Source organism: Carcharhinus amblyrhynchos, chromosome 1 (genome assembly GCF_965287045.1).
Source record: "Carcharhinus amblyrhynchos chromosome 1, sCarAmb.v2.hapA, whole genome shotgun sequence".
Lineage (NCBI taxonomy): Eukaryota > Metazoa > Chordata > Chondrichthyes > Carcharhiniformes > Carcharhinidae > Carcharhinus > Carcharhinus amblyrhynchos.
Window position 1 is genome coordinate 57070968 of NC_137324.1, and position 27695 is coordinate 57098662.

Sequence of the window (27695 nt, forward strand, 5' to 3'; positions counted from 1 at the left end):
CTTCCAAGTGACCTTAGTAACCTATTTAGGCTACTGAGTAGATGGAAAAGTATTACATCCAGTAGAGGATAAGATAGCAGCCAGCAAGGAAACGCCAACCTGAAGGAACACCAAGGGGATAAAATCCTTCCTGGAGTTAGTAAATTATTGTGGAAAATCTATCCTGAATTTGACTTCCATGCTGGTCCCTTTGCACGGCTTCTTATGAAAATACCAGAGATGGTCCTGGGAAGCTCCTCAGACAGAGGCTTTCACCACTGTCATCTAACTTATTGGCCCATTTTGATCTCAAGAAAGAACTTGTGCTGACATTCAACACTTCCCCATGTGGAGTTGGGACGATGCTGTAAGACTGATGGAAAGACGGGATGGAAAAGCTCATCGCAACCAGGATCCTTTCAGATGCATAGCAAAGGTATTCTCAGATTGAGAAAGAAGGCTTGCTGGTTGTATTTGGTGTGAAAAAAAGTTCCATCAATACATCTATGGCAGACATTTCATAACAGTTAACTTTCATGAACCCTTAATAGTGCCTTTTCAAAGAGGACAAGGCGATCTCCCATGTCTCCTCCGCCTAGATACAGCACTGGGCCCCTTGGAATTGGTAGTCTATGAATATCTTTTAGAACACTGCACTTGGAACCTGGATAGCCAATGCCAATGCACTGAGTCACTTCCAATGCCCAGAAGCTTGGCTCATTTACCAGCATTAGAAGAAGTTGTGATAACCCTCAATTTTTTTGGAGACTTTGCCAGTGCCCACAAGGCAGATTAAAGCCTCAACACAAAATGATCCAATCTTGTTTAAAATAAGGCATACAATCCTACAAATGTCCAAAGATGTGCGGGTTAGGTTGATTGGCCATGCTAAAATTGCCCCTTAGTGTCCTGAGATGTGTAGGTTAGAGGGATTAGCGGGTAAATGTGTCAGGATATGGGGATTGGGCCTGGGTGGAATTGTGGTCAGTGCAGACTTGATGGGCTGAAGGGCCTCTTTCTGCACTGTAGAGTTCTATGATTCTATGATACACGGTGGATTCTAAGGAAGACCCACTGAAGAAATGAAAACGTACCTAGCTAAGTAAGACAGGCTCAGTGTTGAGGTTCCCAAGTAGTTGTTCTGCCCCCAGAACGACATCCAATATTAATGGAAATACGTGATGGCTAAAATAACTCAGAGGCTGATGTCCCTTCACCAGATTCCCTTTATTTACCACCTCAATTCCACTTCCAGGTGCAAAGTCAGAATCTGAAGTGCCAGTAGAATTGGCACTCCCATTTTTATGTACAAGTGGGGGTCCTTGATTGGGGAGGCAATTATGGCTTCAATCAGGGAGTTCATATTCCAAGAGGCCAACCTTAAGGACCTTGTTGAAGTCATTACAATGGCCTCCCTGGAGTATCAAAATTAAAAATGCTGGCCAGGAGCTACGCCTGATGGTCTGGCCTAAACTCAGATGTTATGGACTTGGTGAAACAGAAAATCAAAAAGTTGCTCCCTATGCCCTTGGGAGTGGCTTGGCAGGCCATGGGTGTGCGTACAAGTGGACTTTCAGGGCCCATTTGGGTTCCATGTTTTTAATCAGGGTAGATGCACATTCCTAATGGTTGGAGGCGCACTGCATGATTTTTCACAACTTCAGGCTACGATCGAGAAATTACAACTGAGCTTTTGTACAGACAGAATACCAGACATTCTATTTTCTGATAAAAGCACAGCAGTTACTAGTGGTGGCTTCCAGAACTTCATGTTCTTTAATGGTGTGTGACATATTTGAACAGTACCTTATCACCCATTGTCAAATGGACTGATGGAACAGGTGGTGCAAGCCTTCAAAAATGGTATGAAAAGGCAACTGGCAGCATTCTTGGAGACCAAATTTGTACAACTTTTGTTTGACTATAGGACTATAGCCGCACACAACAACAATAGTTGCCTCAGCAGAACTGCTAATGGAACAGCAGCTTCATTCTTGGTTAAGACTACTTAGTGTTTATTTATTAGTGTCACAAGTAGGCTTACATTAACACTGCAATGAAGTGTTCAAATAAACTTTAAAAAGGTGTGTCTCTTTTTGGTTTACCACGGAGGTCTTCTGGTTACAGGAATCTGGCTTTGGCTGAATTGCTACAAATACTTTCTGAAGACCCTCACAGCTGACTGTGTTGGTGGCCTTTAGGTCATTTAAGTGATATAGAGGTCCATGTCCTGTTCCTGGCACCTCCTGTGGAGTTTTCTAATGGCAAACATGTTATGTGATTCCTCGAACATTTCTGAAAATGCACTGACAATGTCAGCACATCCTGATTGAGATGTTGCAATGAAGGTTCAGAAGGATTCCAGTGAAGATTTTGACGGCAATAAAGTATGAGACTTCTCCATTATTGTCATAAGAACATAAGAAATAGGAGCAGGAGTAGGCCATCTAGCCCTTCGATCCTGCCCCGCCATTCAATAAGATCATGGCTGATCTGTCGTGGCTCAGTTCCACATTCCTGCCCTCTCCCCATAACCCTTAATCCCCGCTCTTATCAAAAACCCATCAACCCGCGTCTTAAAAATATTTAGCGAGGTAGCCTCCACCACTTCAACGGGCAGAGAATTCCAGAGATTCACCACCCTTTGAGTGAAGAAGTTCCTCCTCAACTCCGTTCTAAACTGCCCCCCCTGTATCTTGAGGCTGTGCCCCCTAGTCCTACTATCCTTTCTGAGTGGGAAGAGTCTCTCCACCTCTATCCTATCCATCCCATTCATCATCTTATACGTCTCAATGAGATCTCCCCTCATTCTTCTAAACTCTAACGAGTACAAGCCTAATTTATTCAGCCTCTCCTCATAGCTCAACCCCCTCAGGATAGACAAGTTTCTTTCTGCTTATGCACATGGGCAATGGAGGCAACTTTACATTCTTTTGCAATGATTCCTTGCTTCCACATAGACTGAAAGAGTTCAGTGAGCTTCTTGACCAGGCATTGACTCTAGCTGTGACTGTAACACTACATTCTGCACTCTCTCATTTCTTTCCCTATGAACGGTATGTTTTGTCTGTATAGAACGCAAGAAGTAATACTTTTCACTATATGTTAATATGTGACAATAATAAATCAAATCAAATACATCAAATCAAATTGACCTGCAACCACGTAGACCCCAGCTGGGAGGAGTTATTTGTGTTCATTGCTTCTAACAACATGGGAGGGTCAACAAGAGCAGAGTTGATGGCAACGTGTGGCTGCCTGATGATTGTCCCTTGATTGATGGATGAAGGCTGATTGGGGATGTGGTTAAGAATTATCTAACAATCTTTCTAGGATTTGGGCTTTTTCAGTGAGTACTGTTGACCTGTTGTCAGACAGGTGACTCTATTTCTCTGAACCAGTTCCCTTCATGATTACTTGTTTGTGTCTTGAGACATTGAAAAGCTCCTGGATTTTCATTCCATAAGGCAGTTAAGTAGGATAGATTTTGGTGTTTAGCTTTGAAACAGTAAGTTCAGCACTCAGCACCACACATTGCTTTCGTTACAAACACATCCTCCCTCTCCCTCTGCCTGGTGATGACATAGTTGATTAAGCACAATTAGACAACCATTAACACTCTTTGGAAAGCAAGTCAACTTATTGACAAAATAATTCCTGACAGCCTAGCCAGCTTGTTCCATTTTCCTTTCCCATGGCCGTTCCAAAAGAATGTGTAACCAGCCCCGATTTCTTTAAGCGGATCCTCCTCAGGTAAATGTGTCTTTCTGAGGGCAGTGATCTGGATGTTGTATCTAGCCAGCTCTCTACCAACAGGAGTCTTTCTTCCATCAAGTCTGTCAGCTTTAGCATTGTCCATGAAAGTCAGCATGTTCCATGTGCAAATGGTGACTGTTGTCACCTTTACTTTCCGTTCAAGATTGGTTTACAGCCACATTGTTAGGATCCCTGTGGCCTCTGGTCCCTTCCTCATACTAGCAAGATGAGCAGTGTGTTGCTCAGTCACTCAGGAAGCTGCTGAGTTCCATTTCTCTTTCGTTCCAGTGAAAAATGACTCTATGGCTTGTGTGCAGCTGCAGTTTCCAGTGTATCCACATTTGCTGCTATGTTGGTCACACATCACCACAAATGTTGTTATAGAAATAAAATTAAGATTGGCTCACAGAATAAAGATATGGGCCTTTTCTTCATAAATATAAGCAGCCCAGATTTCAACTTGTCCTTGTAAAATAAACCTGTTAGTTTGGATTTTTTTTTGAGAACTTTGCTTCAGCATTTTTTCTAAAATCATGGTCCCATCGAGTGCAGATAAACATTGCCAATCATACTTGAGAATGTCCAGGAAAGGAGATTAGTGCTCTTGGGAGGCAATATGGGAGCTGGCTTAAATTATAGGAATTATAGGCCGGTTAGTTTAACATCTGTGGTAGGTAAAATGTTAGAATCTGTCATTAAGGAGGAAATTGCGAGGCATCTTGAAGGGAATTGCTTGATAGAGCAGACGCAGCACGGTTTCATTAAAGGGAAGCCGTGTCTGACAAATTTACTGGAGTTCTATGAGGATGTGTCTAGGGCGGTGGATAGAGGAGAGCCGGTGGATGTGGTCTTTCTAGATTTTCAGAAAGCGTTTGACAAAGTGCCTCACAAGAGGTTATTGCAGAAGGTCGAGGGACATGGAGTTGGGGGTAGGGTGTTAGCGTGGATAGAAGATTGGTTGTCAAATAGGAGGCAGAGAGTGGGGGTCAACGGGTGCTATTCGGATTGGCGGATGGTGACTAGTGGAGTGCCCCAGGGGTCGGTGCTGGGGCCTCAGCTTTTTACCATTTATATAGATGATCTGGAGGAGGGAACCGAGTGTAGAGTGTCGAAATTTGCTGATGACACCAAGATTGGTGGAACGGTAAATTGTGCGGAGGGTGTGGAGAGTCTGCAGAAGGATCTAGATAGGCTGGGCGAATGGGCCAGGAAATGGCAAATGGAATTTAATGTTGGCAAGTGTGAGGTGGTCCACTTTGGTAGGAAGAATGGTAGGAAGGACTATTACTTACGTGGCGAAAAACTGCAGCAGGCGACGGTGCAGAGGGACCTCGGGGTCCTTGTGCATGAGTCGCAAAAACCCAGCTTGCAGGTGCAGCAGGTGGTCAGGAAGGCGAATGGGATGCTGGCCTTCATAGCGAAGGGGATTGAATATAAAAGTAGGGAGGTCTTGCTGCAGCTGTATAGGGCATTGGTGAGGCCGCAACTGGAGTACTGTGTGCATTTTTGGGCGCCGCACCTGCGCAAAGATATTTTGGCCTTGGAGGGAGTGCAGAGGAGGTTTACTAGGCTGATACCGGAGTTGAGGGGGTTGAGCTATGAGGAGAGGCTGAATAAACTGGGCTTGTACTCGTTAGAGTTTAGAAGAATGAGAGGAGATCTCATTGAGACATATAAGATGATGAATGGGATGGATAGGATAGAGGTGGAAAGACTCTTCCCGCTCAAAAAAGACAATAGGACTAGGGGGCACAGCCTCAAGATAAAAGGGGGGCGGTTTAGAACGGAGTTGAGGAGGAACTTCTTCACTCAAAGGGTGGTGAATCTCTGGAATTCTCTGCCTGTTGAAGTGGTGGAGGCTGCCTCGCTAAATATTTTTAAGACGCGGGTTGATGGGTTTTTGATAGGAGAGGGGATTAAAGGTTATGGGGAGAGGGCGGGAAAGTGGAACTGAGCAGCGACAGATCAGCCATGATCTTATTGAATGGCGGGGCAGACTCGAAGGGCTGGATGGCCTACTCCTGCTCCTATTTCTTATGTTCTTAAAAGACCTAAAACCTGGAAAGCTGTGTGAATAGCTCAGAGATGCTAACAGAGTGTTTTTCTAGAAGTGGCCAAGCTAGGAACTGTGGTGCTTTTGATTAATCAGTTGAAAAGAAACTCTGGAAAGTTACAACAGCAGGAGTGTTGAGACTTGAGGGAGAAAAGATCTGTGGAGGTGTGAGTTATTGATGATAATTGTATCTGGACTTCTGTTGAGTGAAGAAAGCACATCATGGACAATGCAGCTACATAGAGCCACATGTCTGTGGGGGTGACTTTTAAAGTGAAAATTACTTTTTTATCTGAAATATCATTTGCATATTAATTCACTTTAATTTGTGTTGTTTTTTATTTGTGTAAAAGCAGAAGTTGCAGAAAGTGGAATCTTATTGGCTTTTTTTAAATTTGTATGGGAAATTTGGTTATTTTAGTTTATGTTTCCCCCAAAGGGATCCTAACAATGGTGATGGCATTTGGCAATTTCAATCGATGAAAAGCCAGAGAAATGTCTGACTGACCTCACCAGCCAGATTACTTTTGCTGCTCCTTTCAGTCAAATCTTAGTGCAAGAAACTTAGATCTGTTTTAAGAAATCCAGTTTTATCTTATTGTTGAGAGTGGAAACTGGCATGTTCATGTCCCAGCAGGCCTTGGGTGTTTTATGCATGTGTGGCCTGGGATTGGGTGGTATATGCGTATAAGAGGAATTTTCTGAAGGGTGTTCCCGTTGGGCTGCACTGTATGTGTTCAACCTCACTTAACCGAAACATAGACTGCAAAAGACAGCATATATTTAAAGAATGAAAAGGAATTTATTTACTAATGCATGCATCAGAAGAGAGATACAGTCATTGAGGGTTGACTGCGCTCTCTACCTAATATTTCCAGGTAGAATTAGTATATTATTTTTAACATTTCATTATCCCGCCTAGTTTTGTTAATCAGACTGGAGGGCCCAATCACAATATTCAACATTATTACCTTCGCCAATAACATTCCACCTGTCATCAGGAATAGGAGCTTATTAGCTTTTGCCCATGTAGGTTCCTTCCCCCTTTACCTAGGAAATCTAACCCGTGTCATTACCAGTAACCAAGGCCATTGTTAACATCGGTGATTTTTAATTGGTGAAAGGAGTCACTCTTTCACTGGAACCTGGGCCTCCTTTATCAGCTTGAGCGATACTCCAGCCTCACTACCCGTGAACGAATTTACTTACTTAAATAGCAGGACTACGATTCAATTTGTTTTTGTGTATCCAAAAACAGATAAGAGAAGCTGCCTTTTTGTGTTCCATTGAATTAAAAGAATTTGGTCTGTCTACCACTGTTACCCATCATGCTGCATTCAGAAAAAGTTTGTCAAGGAGCACAATACAGGGTTGAAAATACAGTTTAACCCTATAGTACTTGGTTAATTTGTGGATATACAGCTAATAATACCTTTGCATTTTTGTTCCAGGCACATTGCAAATTCTTACTATATATATGAGGCACTTTATAATTACCTTAACCTAGTCTACCTATTATTGTATAACTAAAAGAAGGGCCTCATTTTATACTATCCCCCATCAATGTGCAATTCAGTGTTTTTGTGATTCTTCAGGCAGCAGATGGGCTCAGTTCAAATGACTAAAGAATGACAACACAAAATCCTGACCATCCACATGGGGCTTCTTTTGGGACCTCCCCTGATCCTTGTCCAGGACTTACTTCTCTCCAAGATAAATAGAATCCCTACAGTGTAGAAGGAGGCCATTCGTACCAGATGTACCATGCTAAATTCGCCTTCAGTATACCCAAACAGGCGCCCGAGAGTAGCAATTAGGGGATTTTCACAGTGATTTCATTGCAGTGTTAATACAAGCCTATTTGTGACATTAATAAATAAACTTTAAAATTTGTTGGTAAAGTTTAATTTTGTTGTTCCAAAACTGGATTCTTGTTGCTCCAAAATTGGATTCTTGTTGCTTTATTCTCTTTGCAAGTATCTTGAATCTCAAAACTTGTTTACTTTAACCAAACATGATTGGCCCCTATCCAGATCATATCAAAGGTTTGGGGTTTGGTCAAGAATCATAACATTGTAAAGATTAAATATTTCCACCAGCACCTGAAAAGAGAAGTGATCAATTTATATTATCGATACAGAGAATTCTGTAAACGTTAACTTTTTTTGTTCAAATGCAGGTGCACCTTCTTCCAGTAGCGCTTTGAATTTATGTTGCATGCAATTTCCATAGTTATTTTCTCTTCTATTTGCTTTTAGCTTTATCTTCATATGAGTAATTTTTGTGCCTTTGTTATGTTTCAGAAGTTTCCAAGCAAAGTTATTTCTGAGACAAACTGCTTTCTTGAGTTATTCCACAATTTGGTTCGATCACAGCTCGAAGGGCTGGATGGCCTACTCCTGCTCCTATTTCTTATGTTCTTATGTTCTTATCTGTATCTCAATTCTTCTCCCTACCTTGGGTGCATCCATTAATACCTTGGTGTAACAAAAATAAATCTTTGTGTAACAAAAATGAAAGCTAAAACAAACGATTAGAGTTACATGAGAAGGATTTAGGAAAGGTTATTATATATTTTTTGTATCATAGTTTTCCTTTTTGTAGTTGTTAGGAGCTACAGCAGTCGAAGATAAACTCCAAGATGGTGTCCCACAGACAATTCAAACACTGTCAAAAGCAAACATCAAGATATGGGTCCTCACAGGTGACAAACAAGGTAAACAAATGATTGATTTGCTACTGATAGAAATAAATGGCCAGGAGTATATTTGAAAAGCATTTTGATTTTTGGTGATTTTCACATTTTTTTTCAATTACAATATTGTGTATTCTTCTTTTTGCAGTTTTGCTAGTAAAGTTTATCATCAGTAGGTCTGACAGCATCTGTGAAGAGAGCCCTGACAAACAGTCATCCAGGCTCGATATGTTAGCTCTGTTCTCACTCTACCAAATGAATGAACACTTATGTAAAGAGAGAATGATATCAATTTAACCTGATATGGCCCTTTAAATGATACTGAAAAAAATTATCCAGCATTGGTGATAGTTGAAATGTGATTATTTATCCTAGGCAAATCTTGACACATAAAACATTTTCATATATAACACTGATCACTTAAACATTCCTCTCCCCCACTTGCACCTGAATCGAGGAAGTTAAAATTCTGCACAAAAATCTCTGTATCCTAAATGTTTGATTGGAAGCAACAGTAACATAACGCCTATGTTTCTGGACTAGCAATTGAGAGGCCTGCACTAATGACCTGGACGTGTGAATTTAAGTCCCATTCCAGCAGCTGAAGGATTTAAATTCAGCTAATAAATCTTTAATAGTGGTCACATAACAAGTCGAATGTTGTAAAAATCCATCTGTTTCATTTTTATTATCCTTTAGAAAAGGAAGCCTGCTATCCTTCCTTGATCTTGCCTACATGTGACTCCAAACCCACAGCATTGTGATTGATTCTGAATTGACTTAGCAAGTTAAGGGAAATTAGGGATGAGCAATAAATGTTAGCCTTGGCAGTGATGCCCACATCCCATTGATGAATCATAGAACCCTACAGTGCAGAAAGTGGCCCTTTGGCCCATCGAGTCTGCACCGAACACAATCCCACCCAGGCCCTATCCCCATATCTCTACATATCATACGCACTAATCCCTAACCTACGCATCCCTGGACACTAAGGGGCAATTTCTTAGCATGGCCAATCAACCTAACCTGCACATCTTTGGACTGTGGGAGGAAACCGGAGTACCCGGAGGAAACCCACGCAGACATGAAGAGAATGTGCAAACTCCACACAGCAGCGACCTGAGCCGGGAATCGAACCCAGGACCCTGGAGCTGTGAAGCAGCAGTGCTAACCACTGTGCTACCATACTGCGCAAATAAAACATCAAAAAGATTCTCATCCAGTACGACATATTAGACAATAAATTTGTAAAATTAAAGGCAGTGCTGAGATCAAGAGATGGTATGATATATGTCATCAGTGTACATGTGGAACCTGACCTCATGTTCTTGGATAATATCACCAAGGGGTAGCATGTCGATGAGAAATAGGAGGGGATCACGGATAGATCTTTTGGGAACACAAGAGGTAACGGTACTGGAGTAAGAATCAAAGCTGTTGCAATTAGTTGTTTGTCCATGATTGGATTGAGAGAAATGGGACAAAGAGAAGGTAACTTTACACAGTTGGACATTGACTGTGGCAGTGACACGCTGGCAATGACACCCTAGCTACACCTTAGCAGTAAGAGCCTCGCAGTGACATACTGACAATGACACCCTGGCTGTGTGATAGTGGCAGAGACTACCCTGGCAGGGACACCCTGGCTGTGTGATTCTGGCAGTGACATCGTGCATTCATACCAGAGCGTCACTGCCACAGGAATTAGGAGGTTCTTGAGGCTTATTGGATTGTATCAACATTAACTGTTTGATCTGCTCTAGACGTGTCATGATGTGGACCTGGTGTTAACCTGATGTTGTCAGACTTTGTACTAGAGCTGTCAGTCAGAGCAGTTCAAAGTGGCCAGTTCTGCACCTGCTGCTCATTCAGCAAAAAAGTTCCCCCCACCTCATGAAACTGACATTTCCTGTTAGTCAGAGGACTTTGAAGAGGTCTGCTCACACTTGGAGTTTCTGAGAGATAACAAGTGCAATCAATTCTGTAGAATGGAGTGATGGAGAGATCATAACCTTTGGATAAGGGGTAGCAAATTTAAAACAGAGTTGAGGAGAAACTATTTCTCCCAAACGGTTGTGAATCTGTGGAATTCGCTACCCCAAAGTGCAGTGGATGCTGGGATAATGAGTAAATTTAAGAAGAAGTTAGACAGATTTTTAATTGGTAATGGGTTGAAAGGTTATGGGGAGAAGGCAGGAAAATGGGGATGAGGAGCATATCAGCCATGATCAATGGTGGAGTGGACTTGATGGGCCAAATGTCTTAATTCTGCTCCTATACCTTATGAACTAAAAATGAAACTAAGTTTTGTCACGAGGTTAAAAAGTCTTGCTGCTGGGTTCAAAAGCAGAACATAGTGGGTGGCGAGAACTGGATGACATTTTACCAGTAGACCTGAGGTAAGAATGGTCGGAACATTTCAGCCTCAATTTTTACTGTGCGTATAAAAGCACTGATAATCTGGACTATTGTTGTGGAAAAGCAATAAAAATAAATTATGAAATGGAAATAATATTTTTTCTTACAGAGACAGCTGTAAATATTGGTTATGCTTGTAATATGCTGCATGAAGATATGAGAAAAATATTCATCATTGAAGGCAACAATTCTGAAGAAGTACGTGTAGAACTAAGGTAGAGAAACTAAATTTGACTACTTTTTACCCACAATAAAAGGTTGAAATTGACAAAAAAAAATGGACAGGATGAAATTCATAATTTGTCTAGGAAACGAGGCCAAACATACAAACTTGCAAATTGACTTTAATGTGTTAAAATATTAGTTCCTCCTTATAACTAAATTAAAATTTGAAGACAAGATATAATTTCAGAAGCTATTATATTCTGGCATTGTACACTAGGAAGGATGTGACAAAAGTCTTGGTTGATGATGGGTTTTAAGGCAGGACTTAAAGGAAGTTGAGAGGTTTAGGGAGAAAATTCCAGAGTCTGAAGCCTAGCTGCAAGAGGTGGAATGAAATGAGGGAAGGAATGTACATAGCCAGAGATATAGGAAAGGGGAAATTAAGAGGTTGTTGTAGGCTGAAGGAAGTTAACAGAATAATGAAAACAATGGCCATGAAGGCTTTAGTTAAACACAGAGATACGAATGTGAAATTGGTGGCTTTGAGGTACAGGGTAATCAAAAGCAATGGTGATGGATGAATAGGACTTGGTACAAGATAACGTATAGGCAGGTACGAGATCAGCCAGAAGAACATAGGATAGTCAAGTCTGGAATTGACAACGGCATGAATTGGGGCTTTAACAACTGACGTATTGATATGTGAATCCATTATTAAAGACGAGATTGCAGAGTGCTTGGAAGTGCGTGATAAAGTAGGACTGAGTCAGCATGGCTTTGTCAAGAGGAGGTCATGTCTGACAAACTTGTTGGAGTTTTTTGAGGAGGTAACAAGGAAGTTAGATAAAGGAGAACCAGTGGATGTGATTTATTTAGATTTCCAGAAGACTTTTGACAAGGAGACTGTTAAATACGTTAAGTGCCCATGGTATTAAGGGTAAAATCCTGGCATGGATAGAGGATTGGCTGACTGGCAGAAGGCAGAGAGTGGGGATAAAGGGGTCTTTCTCAGGACGGCAGCCAGTGATTAATGGTGTGTCTCAGGGGTCAGTGCTGGGACCACAACTTTTCACAATATGTATTAACGATTTGGGGGAAGGAACTGAAGGCATTGTTGCTAAATTTGTAGATGTTACAAAGAAATGTAGAGGGACAGGTAGTATTGAGGAAGCGGGGGGCTGCAGAGGGACTTGGACAGGTTAGGAGAGTGGACAAAGAAGTGGCAGATGGAATACAATGTGGAAAAGTTACGCACTTTGGAAGGAGGAATGGGGCATAGACTATTTTCTAAATGGGAAAATGCTTAGGAAATCAGAAACACAAAGAGACTTGGGAGTCATTGTTCAAGATTCTCTTAAGGTTAACATGCAATATCAGTCGGCAGTTAGGAAGGCAAATGCAATGTTAGCATTCATACTGAGAGGGCTAAAACACAAGAGCAGGGATTCTGAGACTGTATAAGGCTCTGGTCAGACCCCATTTGGAGTATTTTGAGCAGTTTTGGGCCTCATATCTAAAGAAGGATGTGCTGGTCTTGGAATGGGTCCAGAGGAGGGTCATAAGAATGATCCCTGGAATGAAGAACTTGTCGTATGAGAAACGGCTAAAGACTCTGGGTCTGTATTTATAGGCGTTTAGAAGGATGATGGGGATTGAAACTTACAGGATACTGCGAGGCCTGGGTGGAGTGGATGTGGAGAGGGTGTTTCTACCAGAGGAAAAACTAGAACCAGAGGGCACAATCTCATGCTAAAGGGACGACCCTTTAAAACATAGATGAGGAGGAATTCCTTTAGCCAGAGAGTGATGAATCTGTGGAACTCTGCTGCAGAAGGCTGTGGAGGCCAGGTCATTGAGTGTCTTTAAGACAGAAATAGGTAAGTTCTTGATTAGTAAGTGGATCAGGGGTTATGGGGAAAAGGTAGAAGAATGGGGATGAGAAAAATATTAGCCATGATTGAATGGCAGAGCAGACTCAATGGGCCGAGTAGCCTAATTCTACTCCTATGTCTTTTAACCTTATGTGGTGGATGTGATAACAGTATAGAAGTGAAATAAAGCATCTATTTTGATGGAGGGCAAATTGGGAGGTGTGCTCAGGGCCAAATGGGAAGTGAGTTTGCCCATCCACTCATTCTATGACCTCCATAAACTTCAGCTTGTCCAAAATCCTGTTACCCATATCCTATGAAACATAATTATGATGCTAATATAATTTTCTTGCTTTCTTGTCATACCTTCTCCAAACATCACTTCACTATCCTCCCTTCTAACTATAGCCAGTACAAGTCTTGATGTAACTTTTTCCAAGTGCTGTTTAAAAGAATCTCCAGGTGCTAACAATAAACCAATATAGTGCTTATGCGGCAATTTTCTTACAGTTTGTGGAGTTTTTGACTTCCAGCAGATACTATAGATTTTGTTAAACATTTTCTGATAGTGCATTTATTTCTGATTTGATCTGATTTATTATTGTTATTTTGTTTATTATTAGTATACAGTGAAAAGTATTGTTTCTTGCACACTATACAGACAAAGCATACCATTTGTAGAGAAGGAAACGAGAGAGTGCAGAATGTAGTGTTACACTCATAGCTAGGGTGTAGAGAAAGATCAACTTAATGCAAGGTAAGCCCATTCAAAAGGGACATCAAAATGGGAACTCCCCACATTACAGGAAGGATGTAGAGGCTTTGGAGAGGGTGCAGAGGAGGTTTACCAGGATGTTGCCTGGTATGGAGGGGAGATCCTATGAGGAGAGACTGAGAGATTTGGGGTTGTTTTCGCTGGAAAGAAGGCGGCTAAGAGGGGACCTTATTGAAACATATAAGATGATTAGAGGTTTAGACAGGGTAGATAGTGATAGCCTTTTTCCTAGGATGGAGAAAGCTAGCACGAGGGGGCACGACTTTAAATTAAGGGGGGGTAGTTATAGGACTGATGTCAGGGGTAGGTTCTTTACCCAGAGGGTGGTGAGGGACTGGAATGCCCTGCCAGCTGCAGTTGTAAATGCGCCTAGTTTGGGGGTGTTTAAGAGATCTGTGGATAGGTTTATGGACGAAATGGGATTGGTTTAGATTAGTGGGTTAGTGTTGTTTTTTTTTTAAAAGCTGGTCGGCGCAACATCGTGGGCCGAAGGGCGTGTTCTGCGCTGTAATGTTCTATGTTCTAAGATGCTCCTGCTTCTCACCTGTTGCCCTCTCCTCAGCTGGTGCCCAACAAGATGCCCCTTTCTCAAAGGCAAAGTTTGCCTTCTCTCCTGATGGCCAAGTCTTTCCTGTTTCTGGATGGCCAAGTCTGCTCTGTGAAGATGCAGGTGGGATAGTTGTTGACAGAACTCCTAATGTCTTCAAAAGCCTGAAGACAATGGACAACTGCGTCCTGACTGCTTGAAAATTGCAGGCATGAGGAAAGATTGGATAGGCAGGTGCTCTTTTTCTTTGAACAGAGGGTGCTAAGAAGTGATCTAATGGAGGTATGCAAAATTATTGAGGGCAGAGTTGGGGAGACAGCAAAAACTTGTTTCCTTGAGCTGAGAAAATTTAAGATTATTGGTGGAAAGTTATAGGAGACATGAGAAAATGCATTTTCACCCAGAAGGTAATGGGCATCTGGAATTCACTGCCAAAGTTGGTGGCTGAGGCTGAAATGCTCAACAAAAGATACCTGGATCTGCATCTGAAGTGCTGCAACCTGCAAGGCTACGGACCAGGTGCTGGAAAGTGGTATTAAAATGAATGCTAGTTTCTTTATTTTCTTTTTTTTTGGCTGGCATAGACGTGATGGTCATAATTGACTATTTCTGCACTGCAACTGCTCTATGGTTTCAATTACCCCATCCTGCCCATGCCAGATTTTGTGGCTGATGGGAGTGGAGAATCCAGTGGGAGCCGAAAAGTAAGAAACCTTCTGGTGTAAAAACAGTTAGAAGTTCTCCCAATGGTAGGTTAATGGCAGGTCTGTTTTACCGCTGCCGGATGATGTGAAGGTCATTTGCATCTCATGAATGCTCATTAAAACAGTACTCATCAAAATCTCATCAGGACTCCAATCTTGCGTCACACCAGTGAGACATAGCAACCTCAAACTCGTTTGAGAGAGAGTGATGCGCACAAAGTCGACTCCAGTTCACTTAAGAATTTGAGGTGAGTGCAACATACACAGTCTACCTGCTGTAGGGTTTACCCCTCAAGCTTCCTTGAAAGCCGCTCTGCTGGGAAGACCAGTTCGTGTCCTCCAGCTGCATGCTGAGCTGGTCCTGATGGTCAGTATTGTGACGTTGGATTCATGGACCCTCCCATTTCACCGACTTAGATCAGTACTGTGTCTGGGACTGGGGAGTACAGGGGTCTTTTGACTCCCCAAAGCGCCACACACTGTCATCTGTCTGGATAGCCATGTGCTGCTGGACTCATGTAGCCTTCATTCTAACAAACCAATGTTTGACCGAGGTTAGGAGATAGTCATTGACAAAGACAAGAGAAGCAATGTAGAAGGCGGGCTGTGCAAGGGCCAGGGAGAGGGCAAACTAAAGGGGGCAATGTGGAATGAGGGAAATGCAAGGGCAGTGGGAAGGGGTGAGGGAGCACAATGGCAGGTAGAAGGATAATGAGATGGATCAAAATGACAAACAATGGAAGGTGGAGGGAAGACAAAGGGATAGGAAGCTAGACCCTGACAAAACTGCATGAAATGATGACAAATAAGGGGGTCAAAGGGACTCTACATCATTTATTGGAAAGGGACGCACATCGATCCAGAATATAGGGTCGAGGTTTGTTAGTGTGACGAATTAGAGATGGTACACACCAAATCTCAGACGTCAGCTGAAGTGGTTGGGGGTGTCACTGTTGTCCTCCATTCGCTTTGGAAATGGGAACTATGTCAAGGTTCTCATTTTAGTTCAGGGACTAGCAGAAAGGACTCACAGGGTGCAATCATTCTTCCTGTGAAATGGAAAGGAGTCACAAATAATAGGCAACCCATGATCTATGCGGACCTCACAGTCAGAAGTCAGAGATTGGAGACAGTGCAGAAGTGCAGAGGGCATGAAGCAGAAGCGATCGTTGGAAATATAGTGTATTCCAGCTGCAGGGAAGCGCATGGTTGTGTGCTCCACAGGAAAAATATACAGCTTGGTGTGCAGGACTGTCTTACAGGGCTGTCTTTGGGCTTGGCAGGCTCTGTACAGGGCTGCAGAGGGAATGGTGATGGACACAGGGGGGCATCTGCAGCCTATAGATAGGGAAGACATAATACGAAGTGGGAGATGAGGGGTGTCACCTACGTGCATAACAGTGCACACACGTCCCAGATGGGATGGATAGAGGTCCACATGGGCCATGAGCAGCTGATGGGAGGAAAGGGTGGGAATGTCCATCAAAACAATGACAGGATCCAGTATTAGCAGGGGAGGCTGGAAAATAGCTGGTGGCATTCGTACCTGCACATTTACCCGGAGGCTCCGGGTAAATCAGAGGCATTTGGACAGTGAGGGAGGAAGGGTCGAACTCTGTGCTGCAGTAAAGGTGAAGTCCCATCATCTTGAAGTGCCAGAACAATGGTGTCATGAAAACCAAATTTAAAATTGGTTCTCTCTGGGAGAGGTATGAGGAAGTGTGGGAGGATCATTAAGCTGGGCTATGAAGCTACGTCTTGGGACTCAGACTCACTTGTAGATGCCTGCACAGTGGACAGGATCTAGGTCAATTACATAGGACAAACATCTCATTGCCCAGGAGCCAACAGCAAGCCAATAATCTTATTCTGCACTATTAAAGGAATAGATAGAACACAACAGCCTCACCTCAAAGTTTCAGCATCAAAATAGTGGTAGGTAGGAATGCAGCCTTGGAGAGTGATCAGTAGTGAAGAGGGCATCAATTTTGCCATCCCATCAGTGAAGGGAAGTCATGGGTTATCAATTAATGCAATTCATCAGTGACTAAACAAATTCCATTCACCATGAACAACTAAAAGGTCAGGTTTTGCCAAATCAAAGAATGCAGTGCAGGGATACTTTGGTTTAATCATCCCATTCACAACTTATCACTCCTCCAGATGTCACAGGTCTGGAAACAAAGTTGGTCATCACTATCTGTGTATTAGGGTCTCAGTGGCAAGGTCATATCAGGCACAGCTTCCAGTTTCCACATCCTTTGACCACTGTTGTCTTTGTTTTTTTATATATAGAAGGCAAAAATGCAAATTAATCCGGAGCTCCAGGCTTTGTTTCTCCAAATACTCATTCAGTGAAGGAGACGAAGAACAGAGATGTTAGCATGCACAACTCCAACAGGAGGCAGTACCAAGGGAAGACTGAACATGAACAGGAGGCTGAGGAAAAGATGGGTTTATTGTCAAAGAATCTGTTACTCACAGTTGAGTGAGAGGCAATGTCGGGTCCAGAGATCTTGTAAATCACATTTGCCATATTCTTCATGAAGAACGGACCCCTTTTGTGTTGAAGGCCTCCCATGGCAGTGACCTAGACGGTGACAGTAGAATGCAACTACTTTGCATCTGGATCTTTCAAGGGATCAACAGGGGATCTATGCAGCACTTCTCAGTTGGCAATATATTGCTGCATAAAGGAGGTGATCGATACAAGGAAGGCTCATAATTTTGTCTGGATTGTTCTGGATGAGGATAGCCAAGCTCAAAGATTCACCAACTTTGCAGCTATCTTAGGCTTCCCAAGAGTGCACAGTTCAATAGATGTGGCTAATTAGCCTCTTTGGCAGCTGCCCTTAATGTTTATGAACCACAAGGGCTACCATTTCATTAGTGTGCAACTAGCATGTGACCACTGCAAGTTCATCCTGTAGATGTGTGCACGTTACCCGGGGACATTCCATGATTCTTACATCCTCAGACTCACAGGTGCCTGGATTTTTCGGCGTCTAGAACATCAGCAACCGTGGTTCTTTCACTGTTTAATGTTGCATCTCCACTAGTGAGCTGGCAGCTGCTTCCAGAAACTCATCATTTAACTGGGACTGAGCAGATGGCTGTTCTCCAGCAGTTCTCTATGTGCCGGAGACCTGGGCTGCCCTTGCCACTGACTGCTGTGAGGTGTTTGCCAGAAAATCATTTCAAGTCTAATATAGAGCTATACTGTACCAAGGTTGTGTCTCTGCGCTTGTGGAAATCGCCGGAAAACACTATGATAGTTCTTTGTGAGCCTCTCATAATCAGATGTGCTTTGGGAACATGGAATGCTTTTCAGAGGAATGGATAGCCTTGATCTGCTGGTGCCTGCAAGAAATAAATGACAGTTTTAGTAGATGAGCTTAAGCTATTTCAGAATACATTTGACTCACTGTGATTCTCAGGATTTGATGAAGTGATGTAGCTGAGATTCGTACTAGGTTGTTGGGGAAGGCCAATCTCCGTATCAGCCACAGTGAGATCCCTTTCCACCCCAGCAAGGTTGACTGCAGCCTCCTCGTGAAGATGATGATTTCTGCCGTCCCTTTCCTGGTCTGGGCTTGCTCATGTTTGTTCTGTGCAATTTGCTCTGGATGAAGATGAAAGAAAGGCATGTGACCAGAGAGATGGAACAGAGATTGAGTGAAATGCATGTCTCTTGTGTGTGGTGAGCTGTCCCCAGACGTGCCAAAGGATGGCGTGTGAACAGCATGACACAGTACAGTGGTGATGTGAAATTGTCCACGAGAGTATGAGTGTTGCTTTGTGTCCCCGTTAACTGATGTAAGGTACATGATGAGAATAATTGTTATGATGCCATATTGAGAGCTTGATAATGGAAAAAGCCGAGAGAGGATTTATCCTGATGGATCAGATGAGATCGCTCATCCACTTCCTGCATTGCATGCACTTCTGGTGCGTATCCAGCCACGCTAGCCTCCTGAGCAACAGCCTCCCAGGCAGGAGAGGTGAGGCTGCTGTGCTTGATGGAGCCATCCATGGGTTAGAGGACATACCCCTGCACCTGGACTCAAATCAAGCCCTTCAGGCATGGTGATTAAAACAAGATGCAAACTATTTGGGTTGTTGACATCCTGCATGGTGCCATATACACAAGTGGGCTGGAGAGAGTGATACGAGTGTGTAGCACTGCTCTTTAAATATGCTGCCTAGACTTTGGAATCAGCCAACTAAAGGTGGGTAATCAAATCAGGTCATGGCCTGCCAAGCGATATGGAAAAATGCTTAATTAATGAGATTCGCACGGAATTGGGTATGAGTTTATGCCATTCTGGCCAGAGGAGAAGAATTCTATCCATAGTTCCAAGTCAGAATGATGTGTCACTTGAAAGGGAACTTTCAGGTAATAGTGTTCCTGTCTGATTTGAAAGGAAACATGCAAATGGTGGTGTTGTTGTGCATTAATAGGTCTTGCCCTCCTAAAAACGGTTGAGAGTGGAAATTGTTTGAGAGCTTCAAGTTTCAACAATTTGTCCTGGTCTCTCCTTGCCAATGCTGTAGTAAAGAAAGCCCACCAATGCCTGTACTTTCTCAGGAGGCTAAGAAAATTCATCATGTCTGCTACAACTCTCACCCACTTTTACAGGTGCACCCTAGAAAGAATCCTTTCTGGATGTATCACAGCTTGGTTTGGCTCCTGCTCTGTCCAAGGCCACAAAAAATTATGAAGAGTTGTGTATGAAGTTCAGTCCATCATGTAACCCAGCCTCCCATCCATTGACTCTGTCTACACTTTGGAAAAGCAGCCAGCATAATCAAGGCTCCCATGCACACTGGACATACTCTCATCGACCTTCTTCCATCAGGAAGAAGGTACAAAAGTCTGAGGTCACCTACCAACCAACTGAAGAACAGCTTCTTCCCTGCTGCCATTAGACTTTTGAATGGACCTACCATACATTAAATTGATCTTTCTGTACATTCTAGCTATGACTGTCACATTACATTCTGCACCCTTTCGTTCTCTGTGAATGGTATGCACTGTCTGTATAGCATGCAAGAAACAATACTTTTCACTGTATACTAATACATGTGACAATAATAATAAGCCAAATCTAGAGGTTTGGGAGGTATTGTTGAAGGAACTGCTGCCATGCATCTTTAAATGATACGTACTGGTGTCACTGTGAGCTGGTGGTGGAAGGATTGAATGTTAATGTAGTGGAATGGCCTGCTCCTTCTGCTATGTTCCTAAATCCAATAGAGAATTCAGGGGAAGCATCTTTACCCAAGTGGTGAGAATATGAAACTTCCTACCACAGAGCACTACTTATCCTTCTGAACAAAAAGTGCAAGTTTATATAATTTTCATTAAGTCATGTATTTGGTATGTAATTAAACCTCTTGTCCACATAGAAAAGCCTCAGCAACAATGAAAGAGCAGGACGAAACAGAAGATGAAGTAATCAACATCAAGCAGCCAAAGAAACAGGTTTTCCTACCTGAAGAACATGTTGATGGGGAATATGGACTTGTGATCAATGGAGACACGCTGGTAAAAAACCTTTACATAACACCTTTAAAGTGAAATAATTATTGCTTTTATTTATTGAAGAATAAGATTTGAATGTAATTGTTGAGAAACCTGGCAGAATTCCCATAATGTTAATCATATTTACCCAGAGAATATAATGAGATTGGAAATCTGCCATTCATCTGGTGGAAATATGCCAATAGTTCCAGAATATAGACTAAGGCCTGGTGTGCTGCTTGGTGTCCCTGCCTAACCTCCTTATAAATTGTTCACAAGTTTAGGGTTATACAAGTCTTTAAAATAATTGGCAAAGTCACCAAATATCCTCAAATGATGGTGTGGCCTCTTTTAAATAAAAGTGATGGTGTGGGGCTTATGGTGGGGCAACAAGGGGTGAGGCAGGATCAGCAGCTGTCAGTAATAGGGAAGTAGAATCCATCTAGGAAATCTGAAAGGATGGTGGTTTCTCCATAATGGAAAACTGTCTGGTGTTACACTGTTTCTACCAAGCAGAAAGGACATTAGTATCCCATGACAATTTAATGTATTTTTTTGCAGCTAAACCGCAGGTATTTGTAAACTAGTGTATCCCAGTGAAGTCATGTCTAATTGTACAGATACAGGTTGAGTATCCTTTATCTGTAAATCCTAAAAACTGAACACATCCAAACACCGCACTTGAATCATAGAATCATAGAACCCTACAGTGCAGAAAGAGGCCTTTCGGTCCATCGAGTCTGCACTGACCATAATCCCACCCAGGCTCTGCTGCCACATCCCTACGCATTTACCCACTAATCCCTCTAACCTACGCATCTCAGGACACTAAGGGGCAATTTTAGCATGGCCAATCAACCTAACCCACACATCTTTGGACTGTGGGAGGAAACCAGTGCACCTGGAGGAAACCCACGCAGACACGAGAATGTGCAAACTCCACACAGACAGTGACCCGAGCCAGGAATTGAACCCAGGTCCCTGGAGCTGTGAAGCAGCAGTGCTAACCACTGTGCCGCCCCTTGTTTTGAATCTCACTGCCTTTGAGAGTGGAAAATCCCTTACCCGAACCAACACGACCCGAACCAACACAAACCTCACCACGGCATCCAACTTCTAGTGCATTAAGTTCCTGACCCAAGCCAACACAAACCTCACCAACTGTACCCAACCTTTAGCACAGGAAATCTGTCTGTTAATCTGCACATCGACACCCTGAACCCTACTACAAATAGAAGCACAGATGATTCCATGGGTGGGAGCTTAATACAGGTATCCTGTATTTAATATTCAGTGGTACATCTTACTTTACTGACCATTTTATTTAATTTGGACTATTGCTTTCCTAAGACAGGCTATTGTAGTATAAGTAGGTATCAGGTCAATGTATGTGGTATCAGAAAACCAAAATTATCTGAAATGAGGTTGGCCAAAAGGATTTCGGATAACGGATACTCAACCTGTATAACCCTACTGTTATTGCTTTTTGGAAAATCCTAATGTCAACTGAAGATCAGAAGAAATGCACAATTAATAACTAGCTTTATTCCACTTTTTTTGGATATCCAGAGAGAGATTTTAAACATGCCAACCATGGGTAAAATTGACATTGCCATTTGCTTCCTTTTATGCAAAGAATCCATTATTCATTTCAATTTCCACTGATCTTTATAAAATCACAGGCTCACTGTACCTACAATCCAACCTAATAGAAACTCTACAGAAAAAGTTAAAATCACAAAGCCCGCTTACAGGTTCAAACTAATTCCAGAGCTGTTGTCAGAGCCTTCAAAATAACTGTTATACAATGAATGTGTCATTGAATCCTTTGAATGTTGAATTCCTCTGTTATCTGTCATGTACAAACTGTACATGAGATAATGAATTTCTACTGAATTACAGTTAATTAAGTAGCTTTGCTAATATGTATTCTATCCAAATACAGGCGCATGCTTTAGAAGACATGGAAGTAGAATTCATAAAAACAGCTTGCCTTTGTAAAACTGTTATCTGTTGTCGTGCAACACCCCTTCAGAAAGCTCAGGTGGTAGAACTGGTGAAAAAGTATAAGAAAGCAATAACGCTGGCAATTGGGGATGGTGCAAATGATGTAAGCATGATCAAAGGTAAGTAAAACAAATACTGAATTGGATTTCCAATTTTCTTGCAGAAATTAGTTCTACAAATATGTAAAGAGTAAAAGAATGAGATGTGAAGGAATAGGACCTATAAAAGGTGAAGGGGGAAAAGTCTATGCAGAACCAGCAGAAATGGCAGAGGTGCTTAATGAATACTTTACCTTGGTATTCACGGTGGAAAATGATCTGGGTGTTTGTACTGCAGGTTTGCAGCAGACTGAAAAGATTGAGTATGTGGACGTTAAGAAAGAGGATGTGTTGGAACTTTTAAACTGTATCAAGATAGATAAGTTGCTGGGACCGGATGGGATGTACTCCAGGTTACTGTGGGAGGCGAGGGAAGAGATTGCAGAGCCTCTGGCGATGATCTTTGTGTTGTCGATGGAGACAGGAGAGGTTCCGGAGGATTGGAGGATTGCGGATGTGGTTCCTACTTTCAAGAAAGGGAGCAGGGATAGCCCAGGAAATTACCGACTGGTGACTCTGACCTCAGTGGTTGGTAAGTTGATGGAGTGGATGCTGAGGGACAGGATTTATGAACATTTAGAGAAGTTTAGTATGATCAGAAGTAGTCAGCACAGCTTTGTCAGGGGCAGGTCGTGCCTTATGAGCCTGGTTGAGTTCTTCGAAAATGTGACTAAACACATTGACGAAGAAGAGCGGTGGATGTGGTTTATATGGACTTCAGCAAGGCGTTTGATATGGTCCCCCATGCAAGACTTCTTGAGAAAGTGAGAGGACACCAAGGGGCTGTTGCCTTGTGGATCCAGAACTGGCTTGTCTGCAGAAGGCAGAGAGTGGTTGTGGATGGGTCTTTATCTGCATGGAGGTCGGTCACCAGTGGAGTGCCCCAGGGATCTATTCCGGGACCCTTGCTGTTTGTCATTTTCATAAATGACCTGGATGAGGAAGTGGAGGGATGGGTTGGTAAGTTTGCCGACGACACGAAAGTTGGTGGTGTTGTGAATAGTCTGGAGGGATGTCAGAAGTTGCAGCGAGACATAGATAGAATGCAAGACTGGGCGGAGAAGTGGCAGATGGACTTCAACGCGGATAAATGTGTAGTGGTCCATTTTGGCAGGTCCAATGGGATGAAGGAGTATAATATCAAGGGTAGGACTCTTAGCAGTGTAGAGGATCAGAAGGACTTTGGGGTCCGGGTCCATAGGACTCTTAAATCGGCCTCGCAGGTGGAGGATGTGGTCAAGAAGACGTGTGGTGTACTGGCCTTCATTAATCGAGGGATTGAGTTTAGGAGTTAGGAGATAATGCCGCAACTTTATAAGATCCTTGTCAGACCCCACTTATTTATTATCATAAATAAACGCTAAATAAAAGAACTAACTGATCACTGGACTACTTTTAAATAATGTTAGAGATGAGAATAACAAAAATAAGAAACATTGGTGTAAGTTTTACAAATTTTTTCTTTGCATATTACCTCATTAAATAGAAGCATAGATTTAAAAATTAGTTGCAAATTAAACCTCTAGTTATGTCCTTCACAAAAGTAGAAACTTTATCTTTGAGTCAACTCCAGAAAATCCTTTAATTGTTTTCAAGGCCTCCATTAGATCTCCCCTTGGGCTTCTGTTTTAAAGAGAAAACATACCCAGCTACTTCATCTTTTCCTAGTAGGCATATCCTCACATTTCTGGTATTATTCTTATGCTCTCTCCAGTGTTATATGTTTGTTGTAATATAGGTGACCAAAATTGTTCACAGTATTATGTGGTCTAAGCAAATATTAATGAGTTTTTTATTACTTATTCATTTTTAAATTCCATTCCTTTGTGCACATGTATATATAAGGCTAGTGGAATATTGGCATTTATTTTTGTGGGATTAGAATTCATTAGCAAGAAAGTTTGTACAGAACCTTAGTTAAACCTATCTGGAACACTTAGTTTTGGGCACCAGCTCTTAGGACAGAGATATTGCATTGGCAAGGATTCCTTAGTGTTGATGCATTGACAATGTCACTGTGCTATTAATCCATGGGCTCAGGTTAAAACTTTGGGAACATGGCTTCAAATCCCAACATGGCAGCTAGTAGAATTCGATTAATTAAAAAAATTGAATTGAAAACTAGTTTCAGTAATAGTGACCAAGGAATCTACTGTTGATTGTTGTAAAATCCCATCTGATTCATTAATGTTAAGGAAGGAAATCTGTTGTTCTACTTGTGACTCTACACTCACAGTAACGTACAAAGAACAAAGAAAATTACAGCACAGGAGTAGGCCCTTCAGCTCTCCAAGCCTGCACCGACCATGCTTGCCGACTTAACTTAAATCCCCTACCCTTCCGGGGACCATATCACTCTATTTCCATCCTATTCATGTATTTGTCAAGACGCCCCTTAAAAATCACTATCTATCTGCTTCTACTACCTCCCTCGGCAACAAGTTCCAGGCACCCACCACCCTCTGTTTAAAAAATCTGCCTCCTTTAAACCATGTTCCTCGCACCTTAAACCTGTGCCCCCTAGTAATTGACTCTTCCACCCTGGGAAAAAGCTTCTGACTATCCACTTTGTCCATGCCTCTCATAATCTTGTAGATTTCTATCAGGCCACACTTCAGTCTCCATTGTTCCAATGAGAACAAACCAAGTTTCTCCAACCTCTCCTCATAGCTGATGTCCTCTAAACCAGGCAACATCCTGGTAAATCTTTTCTGTACCCTTTCCAAAGCCTCCACATCCTTCTGTGTGGCAACCAGACTTGAATGTTATATTCCAAGTGCGGCCTAACTAAGGTTCTATAAAACCGCACATGACTTGCCAAATTTTAAACTCAATGCCCCGGCCAGTGAAGGCAAGCATGGCGTATGCCTTCTTAATTATCTTCTCCACCTACATTGCCACTTTCAGTGATCTGTGTACCTGTATACCCAGATTCCTTTGCTTATCAAGGGTCCTGCCATTTACTGCATATTTCTTATCTGTATTAGACTGTCCAAAATGATAGTCGACTCTTAACTGCCCTCTGAAATAGCCCATCAAGCCAGTAATGGATGGACAATAAATACGACCCTTGCCAATGACATCGACTTCCCACAATAGTTTGAATGGTTAGGGTGATTTAATTGAGTTTGAGTGGGTCAGTACAATCCCTCTGATGGAAGAATCCAAAACAAAGGACATCATCATAAAATTAGATTTGTGTTACCATTCCTGAACTTGAGCTATATGCCCCAGCTGAAACAGGCAGAAAATAGTAGCTGCCAGGGGGCTATAGCATAATTTGGGCAGCTGGAAACATTAACAGGTATTGAATGAATGATTGAAAGGAGCTTGAATAAGCCATTGTGAAGGGATTTCTGGAGGATTTTGATTTAAAAAATGGGAAGGTGGGGCATGGAAGGTCTGAACTTTGCTAATGTGTTCTTGAGGAACATTCCTATGTGGAAGAGAAATTAATGGAATGTTAGTCATTTTAGAGATTCTGATTCATGAGCCTCTGGTTGGTTATTTACTCTTCTCCCATTCTAGCTTTCAAAGATGTAAAGTTATTTTGAATGTTTATTTCATATTCCTACAGCTGCTCACATTGGAGTTGGTATAAGTGGTGAGGAAGGAACACAGGCTGTCCTTTCAAGTGATTTCTCCTTTGCTCAGTTTCGTTATCTCCAGCGTCTGTTATTAGTCCATGGAAGATGGTCATATTTTCGCATGTGCAGATTTCTCCGTTACTTTTTCTATAAAAATTTTGCCTTTACATTTGTCCATTTTTGGTATGGATTTTTCTGTGGATTTTCAGCACAGGTGAGAACACTCCTAAACTTTATTTTTCACGGATTCAACCCATACACAAATTGGAATTAATGCTAATCTGCAGAATGAAGGGAAAACTCAAGTGGAACACTATGACTGGGTTTTTCTCTGTTGCCCAGTGCAGCCAGTGAGCAACTCAAATGGTCATTGGGACCAAATATCCCACCAGTGGCCAATGACAAGCCACCTCTGCTGCCAGAAAACCTGCCACAGCAGACCATAAAATCCCAGCCTATGCTTTTAAGGAAGTTGTTCCTTGCATTGAACAAGATTTAGCCATTAAAATCAATCAGTAATGAGAAAGGAACAATCTTGAATAGAATTTTTATAATTGGATTTAAGTGGAGAAGCTCAATAACATCAGCATCAGTCTGCCCTGCAGTGCACCAAATTAGTTAAGGTGATTTTAACCCCAAAAGCCTGTATATTTGAGTCAACTGGGATGTAAATAATTTTGAACACAAACCCATCTTACCTCGAAATAGCCTACATCTGGCTTTTATAGAGGGAGGGAGGGAGGGAGTGGGGTGCAGCAAGTTGCAGAGCATGGCCAAAGAACACCCAAGCACTGGGTCATTCATTTAAATATTTTAATGAAGTGTGTGCATCTGATTTTATTCCTCGTCCAACTTTCACAGGGAAGCCCAGTAGCTCAAGGGAGGCGACAGCTATTATGTATCAGAAGTGCTTTTCTAGCATTGCTTATGGATCAGGAGGATCAAGGGTGTATTCCCCAGTCTGACCCCAAGCAAATCTGTTTCCATGTGGATTTTCCCCCCACAATTTCCAATCACCAACTCCATCTATTCTCTGATCTTTTCCAACTCTTCCATGAGAAAATTTTTCTGCTCCTGGAATGTGGTGTCTTCTGAAAAAATCCCTACCTCATAGGGATCCCACCCTGTCAATCAGGCTAGCTTCTGGATGCAGAACTTATTTTTAAAAATACGTGAATACTTTTACATAGAAACATACATAGATAATAGAAGTAGGAATAGACCATTTCAGCCTTCAAGACTGCTCCATCATTCATTATGATCATGGACAGTCATCAAATTCAGTACCCTGATCCTGCCTTTCCCCTATATTCCTTGTCCATTTAACCCCAAGAGCTATATCTAATTCCTTCTTGAAATCACACAACATTTTGGCCTCAACTACTTTCTGTGGTAGTGAATTCCACATATTCATCACTCTGAGTGAAGAAATTTCTTCTCACCTCAGTCTTAAAAGGTTTACTCCTTATCCTCAAACTGTGACGTCTAGTTCTGGACTCCCCCACCATCAGGAACA

At 42.2% G+C, this 27695-nt stretch overlaps 1 protein-coding gene across 1 annotated transcript in view; it reads left to right on the forward strand.

Annotated features, from left to right (window-relative positions):
- atp8b5b (ATPase phospholipid transporting 8B5b) overlaps nt 1-27695 on the forward strand; it is a 166542-nt gene that overhangs the window by 106324 nt on the left and 32523 nt on the right. Inside the window, exons 17-21 of the mRNA XM_080211768.1 lie at nt 8393-8504; nt 11011-11116; nt 20373-20511; nt 22433-22613; nt 26170-26393. Of these exons, the coding sequence (XP_080067894.1) occupies nt 8393-8504; nt 11011-11116; nt 20373-20511; nt 22433-22613; nt 26170-26393 (762 nt within the window). The remainder of the gene's footprint in view (nt 1-8392; nt 8505-11010; nt 11117-20372; nt 20512-22432; nt 22614-26169; nt 26394-27695) is intronic.